The sequence below is a fragment of the Taudactylus pleione genome, unplaced genomic scaffold (genome assembly GCF_031769625.1).
Source record: "Taudactylus pleione unplaced genomic scaffold, aTauple2 ptg000125l, whole genome shotgun sequence".
Lineage (NCBI taxonomy): Eukaryota > Metazoa > Chordata > Amphibia > Anura > Myobatrachidae > Taudactylus > Taudactylus pleione.
Window position 1 is genome coordinate 10,447,721 of NW_028284527.1, and position 24,061 is coordinate 10,471,781.

The 24,061-nt window shown below is 44.4% G+C and overlaps 1 protein-coding gene across 1 annotated transcript in view; it reads right to left on the minus strand.

Moving 5' to 3' along the window:
• The window catches only part of LOC148523937 (scavenger receptor cysteine-rich domain-containing protein DMBT1-like), a 28,192-nt gene extending 5,301 nt beyond the window's left edge, over positions 1–22,891 (minus strand). The window contains exons 1-4 of the mRNA XM_088472530.1: positions 22,852–22,891; positions 22,319–22,457; positions 20,607–20,827; positions 19,541–19,716 (exon numbers count right to left, since the gene is read on the minus strand). Coding sequence (XP_088328656.1) covers positions 19,541–19,716; positions 20,607–20,827; positions 22,319–22,457; positions 22,852–22,891 — 576 coding nt within the window. The remainder of the gene's footprint in view (positions 1–19,540; positions 19,717–20,606; positions 20,828–22,318; positions 22,458–22,851) is intronic.
• Positions 22,892–24,061: the final 1,170 nt, after the last annotated feature.

Below are 24,061 nucleotides of genomic sequence, written 5' to 3' on the forward strand. Positions count from 1 at the left end.
CCCCAAGTTCTTCTGGAGCTGACAAAAAATAAAAATCATTTGTCTTATTTTCTAATATTTTTGTGTGTACGCACGACTGCACCTTGGCTACACTATTGGTGATTGTGACACTGCTTCAAGACTGCAGAAAATATGGAGGGCTGTCACATGACAGGAGAGCAAGGCCAAGAACCACATGTTGTAGCTGCCGCCAGCAGTGCAAGGCCGTCAACTTCCTCGTCCTCTATGAAGACCCATGCCACAGGGCTTAAATCACGCCATCAATATGCTAAAGCAAGTTTTACTGAAGTTAAAAAAAAAATTGAAAGAATATTTGCCTTTAGATAAACAAAAAATTGGCAATATGCCATTCACTACACGAAGTGGAAAGGAAAGGATAAGGCCTTGGCCTTTCTTTATGAAGACTGCTGATAACCCTTCTGCTGGTAGTAGTAGTGGTGGTGGTCCAATTAAAAATTTGAAAGTTGTTAAGACAGCCGAGAAAACCAACTGTGTGCCCTGAGAAACCGAAATCACAAATCCCCGAGGAGAGTGCAAGTGTGTCTGCAGTTGCCATGTGTGAACCCGACCTAATTACTAGTGTACTGGATGATCCTCCAAGCTCCAACATTTGTGTACCCTCTGTAAATGTGGGGAAGGGCAGTCATCATCTTGCACACGTAGTCAGTGAGGATGCTTCTGTGGAACTGCACATGGAGGAGGAGGATATTTTGGTAGTTGAAGGCGCTAAGGATGATGAGGATGTTGATGATGAAGATGTTGGTGATGAGGATGTTGATGCCGAGGATATCCTTTGTGTAAGTAAGGCAACAGCTGTTGCCCATAGTTTGAAAAAGCCAAAGCCCATTGTTGTCATGCCAGGACAAAAGACAAGAAAATCTACTTCTCACGTATGGAATTATTTCCATCCCGATTGCACAACAGTTGTCAAGCCATATGTGCCCATTGTCATGCAAGAGTGAGTAGAGGGAGGGACCTAAACCACCTAGGAACCTCCTCCTTGTTACGTCACTTGGAGCGCATTCATCAAATATCAAAGTGTATGTCTCCAAGTTCCAAAATTCAAAATGTAACAAGTCCAGTGTCACCTACCTGCTCCCTCTCTGTGGGATCCAAGCAACTTCAATCTCCAACACCAACACCTGCATCATCACCTACATCCTCATTCGTGATCGGAAGTAATTTAAAAAAACAATTGACTATTAAACAGTCTTTTGATAGAGGAAGTAAGTATAACAGCTGTCACCCAGTTTCACAGCGGATCACTGACGCCATGACAGCTGTGTTAGTATTAGATGGTGAAATAATAAAAAATGAGGATGATAGTGTGAAGGAAGTGCAAAAGGAGGATGAGGGGGAAATTTGTGTCCTATCTGACGCTAATGTGGATGTTGATGATAAGGATGTGATTTGCATAAATCAGCCACCAGTGGCAGCAGTTCTTGCTAATGATAAAAAGAAAGCCAGAAAAGCAAAGTCTTGGGTGTGGAATTAATTTAATCTAAATTCTGACAACAGTTGTGAAGGCATCTGTTCCATTTGTAAAGCCAAAGTTAGCAGAGGAAGGGACGTTAACCATCTAGGCCCCTCCTCCCTGTTACGTCATTTGCAGCAATTTCTGTTTAACAAAATTATAATTTGTAAATTAATAACAAGCAGTCCAGTATCAGCTACCAGCAGTTTGGACCAGCACATGCAACACCCTCATCATCAACATCCTCCTTAATAATTGAAGGTAGTCCTTCCAAAAAATGTTTTGTGGGGCCCAAACATATCAAGGAGTTCAGCCACGAAAGTGTCAGTCCTAGTCGCTAAAGTACTTGGTTTGTTAAACTGTGCATGTCCTTTTTAATATCCCACATAAGAGTGGGTGGGAGGGACAATCCCATCTTGCACCTCTTTCCTTTACATTTGGCCCAATTTGGGGCATTGCTGACTGACATTATAGTTTATTAAACTGCCATCCTGTCTGCCACTGCTGTGTGGCAATGTTTCATAGATGTCCTATAGTTTTTTAAACTGCCGTGCGTTTGAGCTGCTGCTCTGTTGCATACTTTTAGCCAGATTTTGGCCTATATTGGTGAGAAATAGTGAAATCAGTATTGTGAGGTGGTTAAAAATGCCTAGAAATGCCTGAAAATCATTATTATTAAGGTTAATAATAATGTAGGAACAAAAACAGGCACAAATTATGTGGTTTTAGCTGTTTTTATGATTTTTTAAGAAAACATTCAGATCCAAAACCAAAACACGAAAACAAAACACAGTGGAAAAATATCCAAATCCAGATTCAGATCCAAAACCAGGGGAGATCCAGATCCAAAACCAAAACACGGGGGTCGGCACACATCTCTAATATATATATAAACATCCACTCTGCTTATACTCATTTTTATATAGAATAAACTTGGAAGTAGCAGCAAAAGGAAAAGTAAAAATAAGCTGAATTACCACACTGTCTGTTGGTTGCTGCGTTGTCAGTCACTCTGGCTCCAGGGTGGGACTGCAAGGGAGGGTATTTGTAGTGGGAGAGGTGGTGGTGCTGCAGTTGCTGTGCTGTAACTGACAGTACATGCGAGAGCCAGTTACTTCGTGCTCCCTGGATGCGGACTGCAGTCACAGTGTTGATCTTCAGGCCATGACTACAGGGAAGAGCCGATGCCTAGAGCATCATGATGACGTTGCATGTCGCATGCCAGTCATAAGCCCAGGCCATTACAAGACTGCCGGACTAGACCCAGTGACAGCGGTAAGGGGGGGTGTTGGGCGGCTTAATATTTTTTTTATTTTTGCCTATTTGGGCAGCCAGACGGACCATTCAGTTTCTACATAACTATTATGTGGCAAGGCCCCATTTGGTGTCCCTGAACTTTGGGGCCTGGCACAGGTGTACCCGTTGTACTCGCCTGTCGCCGGGCCTGGGAAGACCAGGCACCAAACAGTTAAAGCTTTGACTCCTAAAATACCCCGGCTCCTCCTCCATATATACCCACCTCTAGCCATAGGATTTCAGTTTGTTCATTTGGTGCGGCAGGATCAGACACACCTTTTGTACAGGAGACTGCTTAGGCAGTTTTAAGCTTTCATTTTATGATTTATTTTACTTTGGTTTTTCTTGAGTTGGCAGTACTAAGCGTCAATAAAATAATAATAATATAAGAGCACCTTATGTCTTTGAGCTGCTTCCATGCTTCTTATTATAAATAGGAAGTAGAAAATAATTAATGTCAGGGAAGCGCTTCGTGTAAAGATTATATAAAAATGCGCAAAGATTACAGTGGTATGTTCATGTAGTGGTAGGTAATGAATATGGTAATTACATTATGTATATTGAGGAATAGGTTTGTGTAAATGGAATATGTGAATTAAAACTTTGACCACTTAGAATAAACAGAAAAATAAATAAACAGAAAAACATGTACAAATGATTTTAAAACAAATCAATAATGTAAAATAAAACAAATATAATTAAATAAAAAAATTAAATAAAACATTGAAATAAATAACTGATGAAATAAAAAAATGAAGAGATGAAATAAAAGAATAAAAATATATTTATAAAATGCTTTTTTGGAGTATCAACAGTGTATATAAAAAATAGTATTAATGCAATTGAGAATGTAACTGAGTTACTACCGACGGATCCCAGTTCATAGAGCTATAAGCCAACAGACCTCCAGAGTAAAAACCCAGCTAATCAGTAGCCTGCCTCAACCCCTGCACAGAAGACGATACACAGCGCTACAGTGTCCATCTACTGCGGAATGTCAACGCCAGCAAGAGAGTCTAACAATCACCGGTGTCAGAGAGAGGTCCAGGCAAGCGACTCCGAGTTTAAAACATCCTATCAGGGTAAGATAGGGAAAGATACCCGCAGCATTGCACCATAGCAGCGGGCACCCAATGACCTGCAAAAGAGTGTAAACATTCTCAATTGCATTAATACTGGCCCTGATTCAGACCCACTCGCGAGCGGCTGTCCGCTTGCAAGTGGGTCGATGTTCTGCACTGAGCATGCGCACGACGGAGGGAGCTCCGTTGTGCGCATGCGCCAGACGCGACGAGCGAAGGAAAGTCCTTCGCTCGTTGTGTCTGATCAAAGGGGCGTGCTGTCGATGTTGATTGACAGCACGTCCCCTTTGGTGGGCGTGCCGGGGGCGTGCCTCCCGTCAGAAGCCGGCCCACTGACATCACTAGTGATGTCAATGGGAGTGATTTTGGCTCTGATAGAGCCAAAATCACTCCGGAGCTTGCGGTTGAAAACCTCAACCGCAGGCTCCGGCTCGCAGTTTCGATGGTCGCGATGGTCAAGACCATCGCGGCCATCAAACTGCACGCTCGTATAGGCTGTGGGTGGTGACCCTCAGCTATACGAGCGTCCAGGAGGACGCTCCATTTTTATGGAGGGCGGCCCTCATTCAGAGCGCCGTCGTGCGCATGCGCCAGACGCGACGAGCGAAGGAAAGTCCTTCGCTCGTTGTGTCTGATCAAAGGGGCGTGCTGTCGATGTTGATTGACAGCACGTCCCCTTTGGTGGGCATGCCGGGGGCGTGCCTCCCTGACGGGGGCGTTCCCAAGGGAACGCCTCCCGTCAGAAGCCGGCCCACTGACATCACTAGTGATGTCAATGGGAGTGATTTTGGCTCTGATAGAGCCAAAATCACTCCGGAGCTTGCGGTTGAAAACCTCAACCGCAGGCTCCGGCTCGCAGTTTCGATGGCCGCGATGGTCAAGACCATCGCGGCCATCAAACTGCACGCTCGTATAGGCTGTGGGTGGTGACCCACAGCTATACGAGCGTCCAGGAGGACGCTCCATTTTTATGGAGGGCGGCCCTCATTCAGAGCGTGCGCTCTGCTCAGAGCGTACGGCTCTGAATGAGGGCCACTATTTTTATATACACTGCTGATACTCCAAAAAAGCATTTTATATATTTGTTTTTATTCTTTTATTTCAGCTCTTTATTTTTTTATTTAATCATTTATTTAACAGATACAGGGCCCAATCAGAGTAAGCCTTGTAAGCGCCTCCCTAATGACAGATTAGTGTATCTGGCCTGTGCATAGACAGGGCAATTAATTAGTATGCAGCTGATACTGCACCCAGACAGGCAGTAATTAATGAACACATGAGAATAGCACAATATGATCTGCTAACTGCAAATCCTAACAAATTCACATATTGCATTTACACATACCTATTCCTCAGGGTTGCCTACCTTTAATATTCTCTTCCCGGGAGAAGCCCGGGTAAGAGAAGCAGCAGGGGGCCGATGGGGGCGGGGCTTGATGATTCGCATAGTGGTAAAATTGCCGCGATTGGGCACAATTTACATAGGGGGCGGGGCCAAATGCTGTGATTCATGCAGAATCACAGCTTAAGCCCCGCCCCCTTCACGGAGACCCGCGATTGCCGCGGGTATTCTCCTAATTCTGCCCACTTCACTAGGAAGTGGGCAGAATGCGGGAGAAATGCCTACCCTTCCGGGGGTGCGGGGGGTTACCCGAAAAATCGGGAGCCTCCCGCGAAAACCGGGAGGGTAGGCATGTATGCTATTCCTCAATATACATACTGTGATTACCATATTCATTACCTACCACTATGTGAACATACCAATGTAATCTTTGCACATTTTTATATAATCTTTACACAAAGCGCTTCCCTGACATTAAACAGTACTAAGTGTCAGTATTAGGATGCACGGGCTGTAACTCCATCTACCACTGCCAGGCGCAACATCAGTAATTGGGCAGGTGATTTCGGTGGGTTGTGACTGAGCTTAGCTAGCAGCAATGCTGTGACCTGGACTGCATAGTGTGCTTGGAGATGTCAGGTAAGGCGTTTCCTCACTTGCGGGGATTCAAGCATAGCAGTCTTTGCTTCTGGTGTAGAGACGCATCAGAAGCCGCTGCTGTAAGCACCAGGGATTGTCCGCGTCCTTACTACACCAGCCGGGGCCTTATCGTCTGATGCCGGGGATCATTAGCAGACACAATCTGCTGCTACAATGTCAGTGTACCCGGTTGGTTAATGCAGCATTAGGGAATGTAGGCGCTCCCCCGGCAGCTTCTCCCCCGACCCAGACGCAGTCCTGATAAATATGTTTCACCATCCGGGTTGCTCCGTCTGCCCTCCATGTGTATGAGATGCTCACGGTCCACGCTCAGTGCACCTGGTAGCTGTGGTCTCAGGAGGGTCTGGCAGTCTCCCTGTATACCTCTAATTTGGTTGAGGTATGCGGTGCACTATAGCCTACTATTACTTTGCGTTGCTGAACTTGATTTTGAGCCCATTGTAATTATATTAGATATGCATTGTATGTGACTGTTTGCTAGCTGCTGATTGCATTTGTACTTATACCACTGTGATTGTGATTTAGTGCTTATTTCCAAATTTCTGCTGTCAATTATAACTATCACTGTTATTTTTTTCTGAGTGCTTCACATTCATTAGATTTGTGAAGACTGTCACATAAAACTTTGCGTTTGTTGCCTTTACTTTAAATATGTGAAAAGATAAAGGAAAACTCAGAGATGTCAGGAGGCGATTCCTCGCTTGCGGGGAATCGCACGTGGCAGTACTTGCTTCTGGTGTAGAGATGTACCAGAAGCCGCTGCTGTAAGTACCAGGCGTCCTTACTACACCAGCTGGGCCCTTATCGTCTGACGCCGGAGATCAGTAGCAGACGCATATCTGTTGCCACGAGGCCAGCATACCCGGTTCGTTAATGCAGCTTACCGGAGGTTTTAGGTTGCTCAGCCTACCCTCCATGTGTATGAGATAGGGGTGTGCACTGGCCACTTTTCGTGTTTTGTGTTTTGGTTTTGGATCTGGATCTTTCTTCGTGTTTTGGATCTGGATTGGTTTTGCCAAAACCACCCATCCGTGTTTTGGGTTCTGGGTTTTGTTTTTTGGATCTGTATTTTTTGAAAAAAAGCATAAAAACAGCTAAAATCACAGAATTTGTAGGTTTTTCTGCTCCTATGCTATTATTAACCTCAATAACCTTAATTTCCACTCATTTCCAGTCTATTCTGAACACCTCACACCTCACAATAGTGTTTTTATGTCCAAAAGGTTGCACCGAGGTAGCTGGATGACTATGCTAAGCGACACGAGTGGGCGGCACAAACACGTGACACATCTAGGCGTGATACTGCAGTGGCAGACAGGATGGCAGTTTGAAAAACTAGGCCCCAAACTGTACATAATGCAAAGAAAAAAAAGAGGTGCAAGATGGAATTGTCCTTGGGCCCTCCCACCCACCCTTATGTTGTATAAACAGGACATACACACTTTAACAAACCAATCATTTCAGCGCCAGGGTCTGCCACACAACTGTGGCTGAAATGATTGGTTCGTTTGGGCCCGCACAAAACAAGCTGGCAATTAATGTGTCCCTGCACAAACTGGCTCTACGGAGGCAAGATGTCATCCTCATCCTCCTCATCCACCGATTCCTCACCCTCTTCAGTGTGTACATCCTCATCCTCACAAAGTATTAACTCGTCCCCACTTGAATCCACCACCACAGGTCCCTCTGTACGTTCTGGAGGCTGGTCTCCCTGGAAGAGCTGATAATTCATTTTGATGAACATCATCTTCTCCACATTCTGTGGAAGCAACCTCCTACGCCTTTCGCTGACAAGGTTCCCGGCTGCACTAAACAATCTTTCGGAGAACACACTGGAGGGGGGGCAACTCAGGTGAAATAGATCCAGTTTGTACAGGGGCCTCCAAATTGCCTCTTTTTCCTGCCAGTACAGGTATGGACTGTCTGACATGCCTACTTGGATGCTGTCACCGATGTAATCCTCCACCATTCTGTCAATGGTGACAGTATCATATGCAGTGACAGTAGACATGTCAGAAATTGTTGCCAGGTCCTTCAGTCCGGACCAGATGTCCAAACTTGGTCCTGCCTGCCCTGCATCACCGCCAGCGGGTTGCTTAGGATACCTAAGTTTTTTCCTGGCAGCCCCAGTTGCGGGAGAAAATGAAGAAGGAGCTGTTGACGTGTCACGTTCCGCTTCAGCTGACAGTGTGTTCACCAGCAGGTCTTTGCACCTCTGCAGGCTTGTGTCGGCCGGAAAGAGAGACACCACATAGGCTTTAAACCTAGGATCGAGCACGGTGGCCAAAATGTAGTGGTCTGATTTCAACAGATTGACCACCCTGGAATCCTGGCAAAGCGAATGAAGGGCTTCATCCACAAGTCCCACATGCCGAGCGGAATCGCTCCGTCTTAGCTCCTCCTTCACTTTCTCCAGCTGCTTCTGCAAAAGCCTGATGAGGGGAATGACCTGACTCAAGCTGGCAGTGTCTGAACTGACTTCACGTGTGGCAAGTTCGAAGGGCTGGAGAACCTTGCACAACACGGAAATCATTCTCCACTGCGCTTGAGTCAGGTGCATACCCCCTCCTTTGCCTATCTCATAGGTGGATGTATAGGCTTGAATGGCCTTTTGCTGCTCCTCCATCCTCTGAAGCATATAGAGGGTTGAGTTCCACCATGTCACAACCTCTTGCTTCAGGTGATGGCGGGGCAGGTTCAAGAGTGTTTGCTGGTGCTCCAGTCTTCGGCACGCAGTCGCTGAATGGCGAAAGTGGGCAGAAATTTTTCGGGCCACCCAAAGCGTCTCCTGCACGCCCCTGTCGCTTTTCAGAAAATTCTGCACCACCAAGTTTATTGTGTGAGCAAAACATGGGACGTGCTGGAATTTGCCCAGATGTAATGCCCGCACAATATTGGTGGCGTTGTCAGATATCACAAATCCCCAGGAGAGTCTAAGTGGGGTAAGCCACTGGGCGATGATTTCCCTCAGTTTCTCTAAGAGGTTGTCGGCGGTGTGCCTCTTACTGAAACTGATGATACACAGCGTAGCCTGCCTTGGAACGAGCTGGCGTTTCTGAGATGCTGCGACTGGTGACGCTGCTGCTGTTGCTGCGTAAGGTGATACATCTACCCAGTGGGCTGTCACAGTCATATAGTCCTTAGTCTGCCCAGTTCCACTTGTCCACATGTCCGTGGTTAAGTGGACATTGGGTACAACCGCATTTTTCAGGACACTGAGGACACTTTTTCTGACGTTTCTGTACAGTCTCGGTATCGCCTGCCTAGTGAAGTGGAATCTAGATGGGATTTGGAACCGGGGACACACTACCTCCATCAATTGTCTAAATCCCACTGCACTAATGGCGGATACCGGACGCACGTCTAACACCAACATAGCAGTCAAGGCCTCAGTTATACGTTTTGCTTCAGGATGACTGCTGTCGTACTTCATCCTCCTCGCTAAGGACTGTTGGAGGGTCAATTGTTTAGTAAAAGTAGTGGTGTTCCTACTTCCTCTCTGGGATGATGAACGACTCCCAGCAGCAGCAACAGCAGCAGCGGCAGAAGGAGGCGTAGCAATGCAGGATCCTCCGGAGGAATCCCCGATAGGAGAGTCAGTCATGCCAGTGACATGGCCTGCAGGACTACTTCCGATCCTGACTAAGGAGGAAATTGACGAGGACGGAGTTGACGGTGTGGTTTGCAGGCGTTTGGATACAACAGGACAACGGGATTTAGGTGTCCCTGGAATGCTTACGTTCTTAGCCAAAGTTTCTGAACTTGACAGTAACTTATTATGAACACGCTGCAGGTGCCGTATAAGGGAGGATGTTCCTAGGTGGTTAACGTCCCTACCCCGACTTATTCCACCTTTACATAAGGTACATATGGCAAGACAGTTGTTGTCCGGATTTGGATAGAAATATTGCCAGACCAAAGAGGTGGAATGTTTGGTCTTCTGCCCAGGCATGACCGTGATGGGCTTTTTCATCCCACGGACAACAACTGTCTCCCCCGGAGCCTGATTTAAACAAACCACATCACCATCAGAATCCTCCTCGCCAACTTCCTCCTCAGCGCCAGCTACACCAGTATCCTCATCCTATTGTACTTCAACAGTGACATCTTCAATTTGCACATCAGCAAGTGGACTGTGGGTGCTCCTTTCAGCACTTGCAGGGGGCGTGCAAATGGTGGAAAGAGCCACCTCTTCCCGTCCAGTGCTGGGAAGGTCAGGCATCGCAACCACCACCACACTTGGACTCTCCTTGGGGATTTGTGATATCTTCTTAGAAAGCACAGTTCTTCGCTGTGCTTTTGCCAGCTTAACTCTTTTGATTTTTTTAGTGGGAGGAGGGCTTCCATCGTCATGTGAAGCTGAAGCACTAGTCATGAACATACTAGAGATCGACCTTAGCCGTTCCTTGCCACTCCGTGTCGTAAATGGCATATTGGCAAGTTTACGTTTCTCTTCAGCTGATTTAAATGTTTTTTTCAAGGTCATTTTCCTGAACTTTGTCATTTGGGATTGTATGTGCCCTCTATTATGACATTGGGCATCGCCCTTGGCAGACGACGTTGATGGCATGTTATCGTCTATGTCATGACTAGTGGCAGCAGCTTCAGCACTAGGAGGAAGTGGTTCTTGATCTTTCTCTATTTTATTTTTATCGGAGAAAGTTTGGTCCTCCATTTATGTTATATCGATTTGATATATACGTGCGGCTAAACACAGAAAATATTTTTTTATTTTTGCTGGAGAGTAGTGCACTTTGTGGGTTACACCAGCCTTTAAGAAATGAGCCAGCCGGCTCTTTACTTATGGGACACAGGCGCACGCTTGGCGCTGCTCCTTTGTTGATGCACGTGTGGCTACTGCGCACACAATTCACAAACACAGAAAATAATTATTTTTTTGGTTTGGACTGGAGTGTACTTTGGGGGTTACAGCACCCTTTAACGGTCAAGCCAGCCGGCCCTTTACTTATGACACAGGCGCATGCTTGGCACTACTTTGTTGATGCACGTGCGGCTACTGCGCACACAATTCACAAACACAGAAAATATTTTTTTTTTGGTTTGGAGTGTACTTTGGGGGTTACAGCACCCTTTAACGGTCAAGCCAGCCGGCCCTTTACTTTTGACACAGGCGCACGCTTGGCACTACTTTGTTGATGCACGTGCGGCTACTGCGCACACAATTCACAAACACAGAAAATATTTTTTTTTTGGTTTGGAGTGTACTTTGGGGGTTACAGCACCCTTTAACGGTCAAGCCAGCTGGCCCTTTACTTATGACACAGGCGCACGCTTGGCACTACTTTGTTGATGCACGTGCGGCTACTGCGCACACAATTCACAACCACAGAAAATATTTTTTTTTAGTTTGGAGTGTACTTTGGGGGTTACAGCACCCTTTAACAGTCAAGCCAGCCGGCCCTTTACTTATGACACAGGCGCACGCTTGGCACTACTTTGTTGATGCACGTGCGGCTACTGCGCACACAATTCACAAACACAGAAAATATTTTTTTTTTGCTTTGGAGTGTACTTTGGGGGTTACAGCACCCTTTAACAGTCAAGACAGCCGGCCCTTTACTTATGACACAGGCGCAAGCTTGGCACTACTTTGTTGATGCACGTGCGGCTACTGCGCATACAATTCACAAACACAGAAAATATATTTTTTTGGGTTTGGAGTGTACTTTGGGGGTTACAGCACCCTTTAACGGTCAAGCCAGCTGGCCCTTTACTTATGACACAGGCGCACGCTTGGCACTACTTTGTTGATGCACGTGCGGCTACTGCGCACACAATTCACAAACACAGAAAATAATTTTTTTTTTGGTGTGGACTGGAGTGTACTTTGGGGGTTACAGCACCCTTTAACGCTCAAGCCAGCCGGCCCTTTACTTATGACACAGGCGCACGCTTGGCACTACTTTGTTGATGCACGTGCGGCTACTGCGCACGCAATTCACAAACACAGAAAATATTTTTTTTTTGGTTTGGAGTGTACTTTGGGGGTTACAGCACCCTTTAATGGTCAAGCCAGCCGGCCCTTTACTTATGACACAGGCGCATGCTTGACACTACTTTGTTGATGCACGTGCGGCTACTGCGCACACAATTCACAAACACAGAAAATAATTATTTTTTTGGTTTGGACTGGAGTGTACTTTGGGGGTTACAGCACCCTTTAACGGTCAAGCCAGCCGGCCCTTTACTTATGACACAGGCGCACGCTTGTCACTACTTTGTTGATGCACGTGCGGCTACTGCGCACACAATTAACAAACACAGAAAATAATTTTTTTTTTGGTTTGGACTAGAGTGTACTTTGGGGGTTACAGCATCCTTTAACGGTCAAGCCAGCCGGCCCTTTACTTATGACACAGGCGCACGCTTGGCACTACTTTGTTGATGCACGTGCGGCTACTGCGCACACAATTCACAAACACAGAAAATATTTTTTTTTTGGTTTGGAGTGTACTTTGGGGGTTACAGCACCCTTTAACGGTCAAGCCAGCCGGCCCTTTACTTATGACACAGGCGCACGCTTGGCACTACTTTGTTGATGCACGTGCGGCTACTGCGCACACAATTCACAAACACAGAAAATAAAATTTTTTTTGGTTTGGACTGGAGTGTACTTTGGGGGTTACAGCACCCTTTAACGGTCAAGCCTGCCGGCCCTTTACTTATGATACAGGCGCACGCTTGGCACTACTTTGGTGATGCACGTGCGGCTACTGCGCACACAATTCACGAACACACAAAAAATATTATTTTTTTAGCACTTGGGGGGAGCACCCCTGATGGACAGAGCACCCCCTGGACAACACTACAGCACCCCTTTAGGACTGGGACACTGCACAGGACTTTGGAGTGGACACAGCCCCTATGGAGAACTGACTGCACAACACAGTCCAGCCAGCCCCTATGGACTTTGAAGTAGTGGACACAGCCCCTATTAACAACAGCAGCACAGCACAACACAGCCAGCCCCTATGGACTTTGAAGTAGTGGACAACAGTAGCACAGCGCAGCACAGCACAGCACAACACTACTCTGCACTACACTACACTACACAGCCCAGCCAGCCCTAACTCCCACCCTCCCTCTTCACTGTCCACAGCCGAGTGAGAAAATGGCGCCGAAGCGGGTACCTTGTATAGGATCCAAAACCCGCGAGACTCGGAAGGCGGGATGATGACGTTTTGCCTCGATTTCAGATCCGAGTCAGGCGGGAAAAGTCGAGCCTGACTCGGATCTGCCTCGGATCGTGGTGGCTCGGGGGGGTTCGGATTTCAGAAATCCGAACCCGCTCACCCCTAGTATGAGATGTTCACGGTCCACGGAGTGCACCTGGTAGCTGTTGGTCTCAGGATGGTTTGGGTCAGTCTCCCTGTATACCTCTCCCTTGGTTAAGGTATATGGTGCGCTATGTCCTACTAATACTTTGTGCTGCTGTAGTTGATTTTGAGCATGTTATAATTATATTATATATGCATGGTATGTGACTGTTTGCTAGCTGCAGACTGACTATGCTCATGAAAATCATGTACGGCATAGGTGTCCTCACAGGACATAAAGGTATTGGTGATATTGCATTGTTACCTTTATATATACGTATATATATGCTAAGCATACAAGGAAAAAGGAATTCAGACAGTTATGATGATCACTTCTATTGTTCCATTTGACCCTCAACTACAAGGATGTGTAGGGGTTAAATTGTACTTCACATTTACTTGTGAAGACTGAGCTGCCCATCCCCCTCTAATTAATTGGAGATGCTCAGCTGAAATTGATCATGGAAATGTTTGCTATGGAGTGTTTTGATCTCTCTCTGAGTATACCTTTCTCCTAGGACCAAGGTATATATTACTGTAATCCTACCAACTTTGGTGTTTGTATAAGTTGATACGATGCTGACTTGTAAGTAGAGGAGGCAGAATATTTATATGCATATAGATCCTACCAAGCTTATGTGTTTTGGGTAGTTGATTTTAATGCCCTTTTTCAAATATATTATATGCTAACTCTGCTGGAAAGAAAAGTTTTTTGTTTTCTGTTGTGTTACTAACCCCCTACTACCTGATATATAGGGGTTAGAGAATACTTCAATTTAATTTTATCTGTGAAAGGGGTCACATTGTATTATTAACCCTACACTGGTGTAGGTTTCTTGGAAGTAATTCTCATGTCTCAGGACAAAGGTAAAAAGGAGACCTGTTGTCTCTGTGCTGGTTTCATGTAATGTAAATCCTGTGCAGTTGCAGAGGATGCACAGTGCCTCCCAGGATTTCATATAAGATGGACTGTGGTTTGATTGTTATACAGCACAACAGTCCACCTCGCCAGCACCTGTTCAGGGATCAGCCTCCACACTGTCTCACATTTTTTGATTACCCACAGGGTTACAGCCTATGTTTCCTGTTCCCATACATCCTTCCTGGATGGAGGGTTATGTTCACTCAGTTCAGAATCTGTTTTTTAGCATCTACTTATCTGCACATGTGACAGGCGAATAAGGCATCAGCTGTCTAGATATATAGATGGACTGCACCATTTTTTCAGTTCATCCTGTTTCAGATTCTGATATATCAATTAAGGGGGCAGAGGATACACAAGTGTCTCCCTCTGGGCCTATCTCGGAGGAGGAGCATCGGTCATCAATGGATGTTACTCTCTAACAGGGGCGGTTAATTCAATCCTCATTATAGAGAATGAAGTACCAGCTCCTGAAGCCTAATAAACCTGGTGTTCAGACACCAGAAGGTGATTTTAGGCTAGATTCCCTCAGTCTGAACAACTCACTGAGCTTATAGGGGAAGCATGGAACACTCCAGCTACACTGTTCCAGATTCCAAAAAAGATTATTAACTTTTTACAAACACCCTTCCTACTGGGGATTTTTACGGGATGGTTTCCTAGAGGGTTACACCCAAGAAAGTGTTTGCACAACTCTCCCATCAGATCCTATCAAAACCATTTATGCTCTGCTAAGTTCAGGGGTAATAATCCTGGTTCCTTTAACTAACAAGGAAGGAGTTATTACAAGCTAAATGGGTATCCCTCTATTCTGAATCTGAAATCTCTCTACAGGTTCATACATGTTCCCAAGTTCTGTATGGAGGACCCTACAGTCAATTATGATGGCAATGGAACCTGGGGATTTCATGGATCCATGAACATACAGTATCATATATGCATGTAACTATTGCACTATTCACCATGTTCTGAGTTTTTTGCTGTTCATCAGCAACATTACCATGCCTTTTGGTCTGGAGGAGTCAGAATGCTCCCATACTTGGACAGCCTCCTGATATTAACAGTTTACGGAGGTTTTTACAACATCATCTCTAGCTGACCACTGCCTGTCCTATAGGAGTACAGATGGATAATCAATTGGAAATAGTCTTCTCTTTTTCCAACAATATGGTACATCTGGGGGTGCTACTGGATTCTTTGGCAAACGATCTTTCTACCATTGGACAGGTTTTCATTGCTACAATGGCTACACAATCAAAGGGTACCCATTCACTCAGCAATGCAGGTCTTGGTGTCCATGGTATCTGCCTTCAACATAATGGAATATGCCCAGTTCCATTCAGATCTCTACAAAGATTGATTCTCTCCAGGTGGAATGGACAGCATCATCTTATAAGGGCTCAGAGGATCCCTCTCACTCCAGAGGTTCTTCACTCCCTTCTGTGGTGGTTGAGAAAGGATCATCTAAACAAAGGGCTACCGTTCTGGATTCCAAATTGGATCTCACCACGGATGCCAGACTTAGTGTATGGAGGGCAGTGACAGGTCATTTGCCAATACACATTCTGGAACTGCGACCAGTATACAGAGCAGTTATCAGGGCACAGGACCTGCTCCAGGGCAGGCCAGTCCAGATCCATTCCGACAATGTGACTATAGTGGCCTACCTCAATCATCAGGGAGTCACAAGAGGTTATGCAGACTTTCTAAGTTGCTAGGACATACACGCGGGAGAGTGGTCTCTCTATTCGCGAGTGGTTCAGCTCCTGGTAAACAAATAGCATATATCAGAGATAGATTTCATGGCATCATGCCACAACCACAAGGTCCGTATGTGTGGGTCCAGGTATAAAGACCTATTAGTGGCAATCGTGGATGCACTGGGATGGGGCTTCAAACTGATGCATCTCTTTCCTCCAATTTCCCTGCTTCCAATAGTTCTCAGGAAATTCAAGCAGGAAGGCAGAAAAGTAATACTGGTGGCTACAGCTTGGCCCAGATGTCATTGGTTTACTGACATACAGAATCTGTCAGTAGACAGTCCGTATCATCTTCCTCTGTGGCAGGATCTGCTAATTGCAGGGTCCCTGTTGACATCCAGACTTGCCCCATCATGCTTTGATGGCGTGGCTATTGAAATTTTCATCCTAAAAGCAAAAGGATTTTCCAGTTTGGTTATTCAGATGATGCTTTGGGCAAGGAAGTCTGTTTTCTGCACCATCTATTACAGAGTTTAGCATACCTTTGATCAATGGTGTTCCCATAGGGAATATGATTCTAGGGTATTCAGAAATTCCAGGATTCAGTTTTTTTATGCAGGCAGGATTAGACAATAGTCTCTGCCTGGCTACTTTATGAGGCCGGGGTTCTGCACTGTCAGTCTGGTTCCAGAAGAATATTGCTTCATTACCAGATGTTAGAATTTTTTTCCAAGGAGTTCTGCGAGTTCAGCCTCCTTTTGTTCCACTGGTAGCAACGTGGGATTTGTCATTTGTTCTTAAGGGGTTACAAGCATCCCCTTTTGAACCTTTTAGACTCTGTAGATTTAGAGTGGTTGACAGCAAAGACAATTTTTCTTCTTGCTATCTCTTCTGCTTGCAGAGTCTCATATTTAGCCTCTCTTCTCCCTCTCCATTTTTTGATTTTTCACCAGGATAAAGCTGTTCTTCGTACATGGGAGGGTTACCTTCCTAAGGTAGTGTCCCTTTTTCATGTAAATTAAGAAATTGTGGTTCCAGCTTTCAGGCTCCAGACCATTTTGTAGGTGAAGCCTCCCTGGATGTAGTTCGTGCTCTTCGTATTTATGTGGAGCATACGAATTCTGTTAAGAAATCAAATTCTCTTTTTTTATTATATGGTTTTCACAAATGAGGATGGCCAGACTCTGACAAGATGGCTATGAGTGATTATCTCCCAGGAGTATACAGAGACTGATGTTCCTGTCCCAAGCACGGTGACAATGCATTTTACTCGGTCTGTAGCGCCATCATGGACATTCAGTCATGGTGCCTCTGCTGAACAATTATGCAAGGCTTCCACATGGTCTTCTGTCCACACTTTTCTTAGGTTCTATGCCTATGATACTTTTGCCTTTCAGAATGCTTCCTTTGGGCGATGAGTTCTCCTGTCTGCTCAGGAGCATCCCCCACCCTAGGGAAACTTCTTTAGTACATCCCCATGGTATCTCTGTGGATCCCTATTGACCCTGAAGAAGAAAATTAGAGTTATGGTAGACTTACCTGGATAAATCCCTTTTCTTCGAGGTCCATATGGTCCACAGGGCACCCACGCTGACGCACCTGGCTTCATTGGATTATTTTCTTTCGGTCACAGATTCCCTCATCTTTTGTAATAGTGTTTCTGGTGTATGATTGTTCTTCCTTCTCCTCTTTCCTTCTTCTGCCTTTAGGCTTGCTTACTAAACTGAAGTCCTATGGATAGGGGTGGGTTATATATTGAGGAGGACCCAGGGCATTCTGGGAGCCAAAGCTTTAACTGTTTGGTGCCTGGTCTTCTAACCATAATATCGCCATGGTATTCTTGTGGACCCTATGGACCTCGAAGAAAAGGAGTTATCTAGGTAAGTCTACCATAACTCTAATTTTGTTTTCAGTGATCCACTGGTGTGTACCTATATAAGTCTGCAGTACAGGTTGAGTCTCCCATATCCAAAATGCTTGGGACCAGGGGTATTTTGGATAATGGAATATGCCGTATTTTGGAATAATTGCATATCATAATGAAATATCTTGGGAATGGGACCCAAATATACACACAGAATGCATTTATGTATTATATACACCTTATACACACAGCCTGCAGGTAATTTTATACAATATTTTCAATAATTTTGTGGCTCAAGCAAAGTTTGTGTACAGAAATGAAATTAATTTATTTTTAATATACACCTTATACACACAGCCTGAAGGTAATTTTATACAATATATTTAATAATTTGTGCCTTAGACAAAGTTTGTGTACATTGAACCATCAAAAATCAAAGGTTTCATTATCTCAGTCATGCTAAAACAATTCCGTATTTGGGAATATTCCGTATTTTGGAATATTTGGATATGGGTGACTCAACCTGTATCAACACCTGCACACACATAATTTCCAGCAGGTTATGGGGCCAGGCACCCAGGTGTAAAGCACCCAACCATGTAAGCTATTCAGGGGCAAACGCAGGATTCTCAGGGAGGGGTTTCCGTTATATATGTCTACACACACATATATATAAGTAGGTGCGTGCGAAAGAGGCCCCCAGTAGTAGTCCTCCCTATGCAGTCCCCCCCATGCAGTGCCCCTTATATACTGCCCCCAGCAGTAGTCCTCCCTATGTTGTGCCCCATATATAGTGCCCCCAGTAGTAGTCCCCTCCCTATGCAGTGCCCCTTATATACTGCTACCAGTAGTAGTCCCCTCCCTATGCAGTGCCCCTTATATAGTGCCCCCAGTAGTAGTCCTCCCTATGTAGTGTGACTTATATAATGCCCCCAGTAGTACCCCTTATATAGTGCCCAGGTAGTGCCAGAGCCCCCAGTAGTGGTCCCCCTTATGCAGTGCCCCTTATTTAGTGCCACCAGTAGTGCCCATTAGATAGTGCCCCCAGTAGTGCCTCCCCCCAGCAGTGCCAGTGCCCCCAGTAGTGCCAGTGCCTCCACTAGTGGTCCCCCCTTGAAGTGCCCCCAATATAGTGCCCTCCAGTAGTGCCTCCCCCCAGCAGTGCCCCTTACATATATAACGAAAAATACACAAACAACAAAAAAAACCCACTTACCTGAATCCCCGCTCCTGTGCCCACCTCCTTCCTTGAGCCGGAAGGTGGAGCCCGGCTCCGGCAATGCTTCCCTCTGTCTAGCTCCCTCTGAGAGGGCTGTGAGCATGGCGCACAGCCCGTCCACTGCCGATTCAGCTGGCAGCGCTTCCACGTCAGGTGGTATGAAAGCCACCTGACGCGGAAGCGCTGACATCTGAACTGGCAGGGGCCTGGCCGCGCTGCGCCGCGCAGCCGATCGTCGGTGGTCCGGGGATGGTGCAGAGATGGAGATAAGGTTGTCTCCATCTCTGAATAAAAAAAAATATTGGTTGGTCAGGGGGGGTTTCTGGGTACTTAGCAAACCCCCCCCTCCGTGCGCTAGTGCTATTAGGATGCCTAGAGCAGCATACAGATGCCGTCTTAGGCACATGTTTTGTAGATTGCATAAGGACATGAAATGCAGACTTCAAGACCTGCACACACATAATTTCCAACACCACATAGGGCAAGTTAGTTATTATCATTCTACAAGGTTTTTTTTTAACTTTCAGAAGCATGAAATAGTTGCAAATGCATTTTAATAGTGAACTTTTTTTCTATGTGTAATTTTTTAATTGGCAGTACAAGGATAAAAATCAAACTTCTTTTGTCAGAAACACTCATCTCACCTGTCTGACTGTCCCGCATTGATCATATGAGATGTAAAATATCAGCAAATTGCCATAAAATTGAGGACGACATTGTGGATCATTCAGAAAAATGTCATTTGCTGAATATCCCAAAGACTGTAAATACCACATTGATATCCGAACCTCCATAGAGGAAGATGAACATAAGAGGGTTACTGTAAAAAGGATAAATGAAAAATAAATGGAAATTGTTAATATAAGATGCACAGCTATAAAAAAAAAATATATATATATATATTTATTTTCAACATAGTAGATTAATACTGAAGACATCAACTATGAAAGAACACATATAGAATTATGTTGGAAACAAATAAAAGTGTTAAACAAATCAGAATATGTTTTATATTTTAGATTCCTCAAAGTAGCCCCTTTTTGCTTGGATGACAGCTTTGCACACTCATGGCATTCTCTCAGTATTCCAAAATATGTTCAGGCACTCGGAATAAAAATATAAGAATTAAAACACTGAGCCTCCGCTCGTCAAAGAGCGAAGGCTCAGTGTTTTACTTCTTATATTTCTATTCTGAGTGCCACCTGAATATATTATGGAATATCATATATATATATAATATTTGCAGAAGCTCATAGATAGGCTTGAAATGTTCAAAATATAGTACAAATACCGATGCCTTCCCAGGTTTCACACGGGGTGAATCGTGTGACCCAAATATATTGTCCAAACGGACAAAGAACGACTGAGTCTCTTTGTTTTTCAAGTGTTGCCGTTTGGACAATATATATATATATATATATATATATATATATATATTGTATTACTTTCACATTACAAGAACGCAAACTACGTACTTGGTTTAAATTGTAAAATATGTGATTCATTCTATTTTTAGCTGCCTCTTTTGGGTTACCAGAAAAATGGAAAAGTGCCACCTGGTTTTCCAGTACTCTGGTAAATTTGCATTATGGGTCCCTACTATGGCTAAATAAATAATGGTTCTCACCTGACAATTACCAGCATTGTAATAATAGTTTATAACAGCAGCTTATTAGAAATTGGAGTTTTTACATCACAGTGTATACTTACCACTCTGATTATTTTGGGCAATAGAGACATAGTTGGCTTGGAAACCGCGGACAAAGTTGCTGTTACTTCCTCTGCTGGTGTAGACCACACTTAGACTGTTAGACGAGGAGGTAAAATTGTGCCTCCCGGTTCCACAAAACTTTCCTAGTAATGGAGAACCAGAGGGGGTCCCATCATACACTGACACAGATCCAGATGAACAATAATTGGAGTTTTCAAGCCTGTTGGGATATGTGACAAATAAGAACACAAGAAGATTATATATAAGTTAATCAAGCTTGTACAGAGAGACAATGTAGCCAATCATTTATATGATCTGTTTAGGAAAGTTGCCATAAACTACAAATACTAAAATACACAAATAAGGGTAAGGGGGGAATAGAAGAAAGGTTGCACCAAGGACTGATATTCAAAACATCACAAATTCGCAAATAACCCTTAAATTCCTATTGCTATTATAAATTAATGATCAGGTAAGGGGTGCTACTCAGGGACATTATACATTATTTCAAAAAAGGAGATAAGGGAAGAATCCCTATATGAGTGCACTATTACTTATAATAAAAAATAAAATATAACCTTTATTATAATTATTAAAATACACCCTTGGGTGAACAAACACAGCAAAATACAAAACATACAATATTACATATAACAGAACATATTAAAATAATTGTGCTCAGTCCTATATATTTGTCACATATACACTTGATAGTGTCCCTTTGTGTACCTATTAAATTTATAATGCTCCTAAATTCAATGACAGTTTGATATGTTCTCAAATTATTGGCTGCTTAATAGAGAGTATCAGCAATTAGTTTAACCCACGTGTGTACGTCTCATTTGAGAGGATCCAGTTATAATCATGTGTGCTTACAAATCTAATATATCAACCAAATGAATCCCCTTACTGCGGTGTTATATTATGATGTAACACATTATAGACCATTTCTCTGTTTGTAATTGTGTTTCCACAACACCACGTTGATTCCAGAACAGCAACACTGTATCAATCTCAAGAGTCTGTAATGATCTGTTTGTTATCCACTATTAAACCAGACTCTTGAGATTGATACAGTGTTGCTGTTCTGGAGTCACCGTGGTGTATATGGAAAATGTTAACAAGCTTACCAACAATGTTTATAATGGACAAAAGGGTACAGCATTTGAGAGTGCATTTTCCTGTACAGTACTCAACTAAGCACCTCCAGCACACTATATAATGGTCAACAAAGTTATTTTAGACAGAATTAGAGATGGAAAATGCAGTTGGTTAATGGTCACTATGTCTCTATGTGCAGCATATTGTTGATTGCAGAATATCCAGCTTTGCCATTACACTGTTCTAGTAGTCCACTAGTGTTGTAGAGAGTACGCATACTTTATTGAGTTAGGAGAGCAAAATAGATGCAATTCAATAAAAATACTGATCGCATGGATGTATGGTGCAGTTTAGTCGCACTTTTCATGGTATTGAAAATAGGGCTATTTTAACACAATTTGAGGTTAGGTTAATGAGGACACATTTGCATACTGTATAACCTTTTAATTTGGTTTATTTTCCCTTTTAAAGAGTCCTGCTTCTCCCTGCAGGCCAGTAATGTTCACTCCCAGTACACAGAAGACAAGCCGATTACGTTTGAAGGATTACTTAAACAATTGTTATTTCCACATTATGAAATTGGAAAAAATAAATTTCATTTATTACTTACGCAAAGTCATTAAAGTATATCTGGATGATACTATTTGGGGTTTGAATATGCCAAACACAATCTGCAGGGTGGCGAGAATAAGGGTAAGCTGGGCTCTCAATGACTCCCCAAGGATTAGCCAGGATCCCACCACAGTTAACTGCAAGAAGTTAAAGCTTTTTATTTCCATAGAGCAAACTAGAAGATATTACATTTTAAAGTAATTTAGCAAAGAAAATATTTAGTTTAGGGTGAAATAGAGCAGGATTATATAGGACACTTAGAAAAATAGATGTATGCCTGTTTTATTTATTCTTCCATTTCAATACATGGGATATCATTAGAGACTTCATTAGATTTCCATATTTTTTCCCCTCATTAAACATAATTGATGGAAAACAGTTTTAATTATGTCCCAGCAAATTTATTTCAGATTAACAATATTTCAAACTATAAAGGGGCCGATCCATTAGCTGATAAATTGTACGACTGAACGAGTTCAGTCATTCAATTTATCTGCTATGGATAGACCCTGAACGATGACACATGCGCACTCCCTTGGCCGATAAATTTAATCTTTCGTCTCTCCAACATGTTGGTCAATTATCGCTTTTCGCTGCCAAATATTAGAAATATCTGGCAGTTTATAAGCAGTAAACGATGAACGACGAATGATAATTTATTCAAGCCACACCCGGGATGCTCCGAATTCCCTCCACTGTTCCCTGGAGAGAAGCAGCAGCTACAGAGCGCCGGGGGACAACATAGCTTTGCAAAATAATAAGGTAAGTTCAGTGCATCTATGGGGGGATTGGTTAGATGGATTGTAGTGCAGTGGCGGTGGTGTAGCGGGGGGTTGTTTATTGTGGGGGGGCAATGGGCTTGTTTTTAGGGGGGTAGCAAGGGTTGTTTATAGTGGGGGGGTTTGCAAGGTAGTTTATAGCGGGGGTGGCGGGCTTGTTTATAGTGCGGTTGGTGGGGTAGCTAGTGCGACAGTCAAAGGAGGTGCGTGGTTTTTTAAAAATTTTATTTAATTTTTTAGGTGTATGTAGTGAGAAAATGGGATCTACCAGGGGGCACTGCAGGGGCTCTAATGGGGGCACTGCAGGGGCTCTAAAGGGGGAACTGTAGGGGTTCTAAAGGTTGTACTATGGGGGCTCTAAAGGGGGAACTGCAGGGGTTCTAAAGGGGGTACTATGGGGGCACTATGGGAGCTCTAAAGGGGGGCACTGCAGGGGCTCTAATGGGGGCACTATGGGGCACTTTGGGGGCTCTAAAGGGGGCACTGCAGGTGCTATAAAGTAGGCACTATGGGGGCACTGCAGGGGCTCTAAAGGGGGTACTATGTGGGCACTATGGGGGCACTGCATGGGATATAAAGGGGGCACTGCAGGGGCACTAGAGGGGCTCTAAAGTGGGCACTACAGGGGCTTTAAAGAGGGCACTATGGGGGTTTTAATGGCGGGCACTATGGGGGCTCTAAAGGGGGTACTGCAGTTGCTCTAAAGTAGGCACTATGGGGGCACTGCAGTTGCTCTAAAGTAGGCACTATGGGGGCACTATGGTGGTACTAAAGGGGGCACTACATGGGCTCTAAATGGGGCATTATGGGGTCTCTAAAGGGGGCACTACAGAAGTTCTAAAGGGGGCACTATGGGGGCTCTAAAGGGGGCACTGCAGTGGCTCTAAAGGGGCACTATGGGGGCTCTTAAGGGGGCATTGCAGGGGCTCTAAAGGGGACACTACATGGGCTTAAAGGGGACA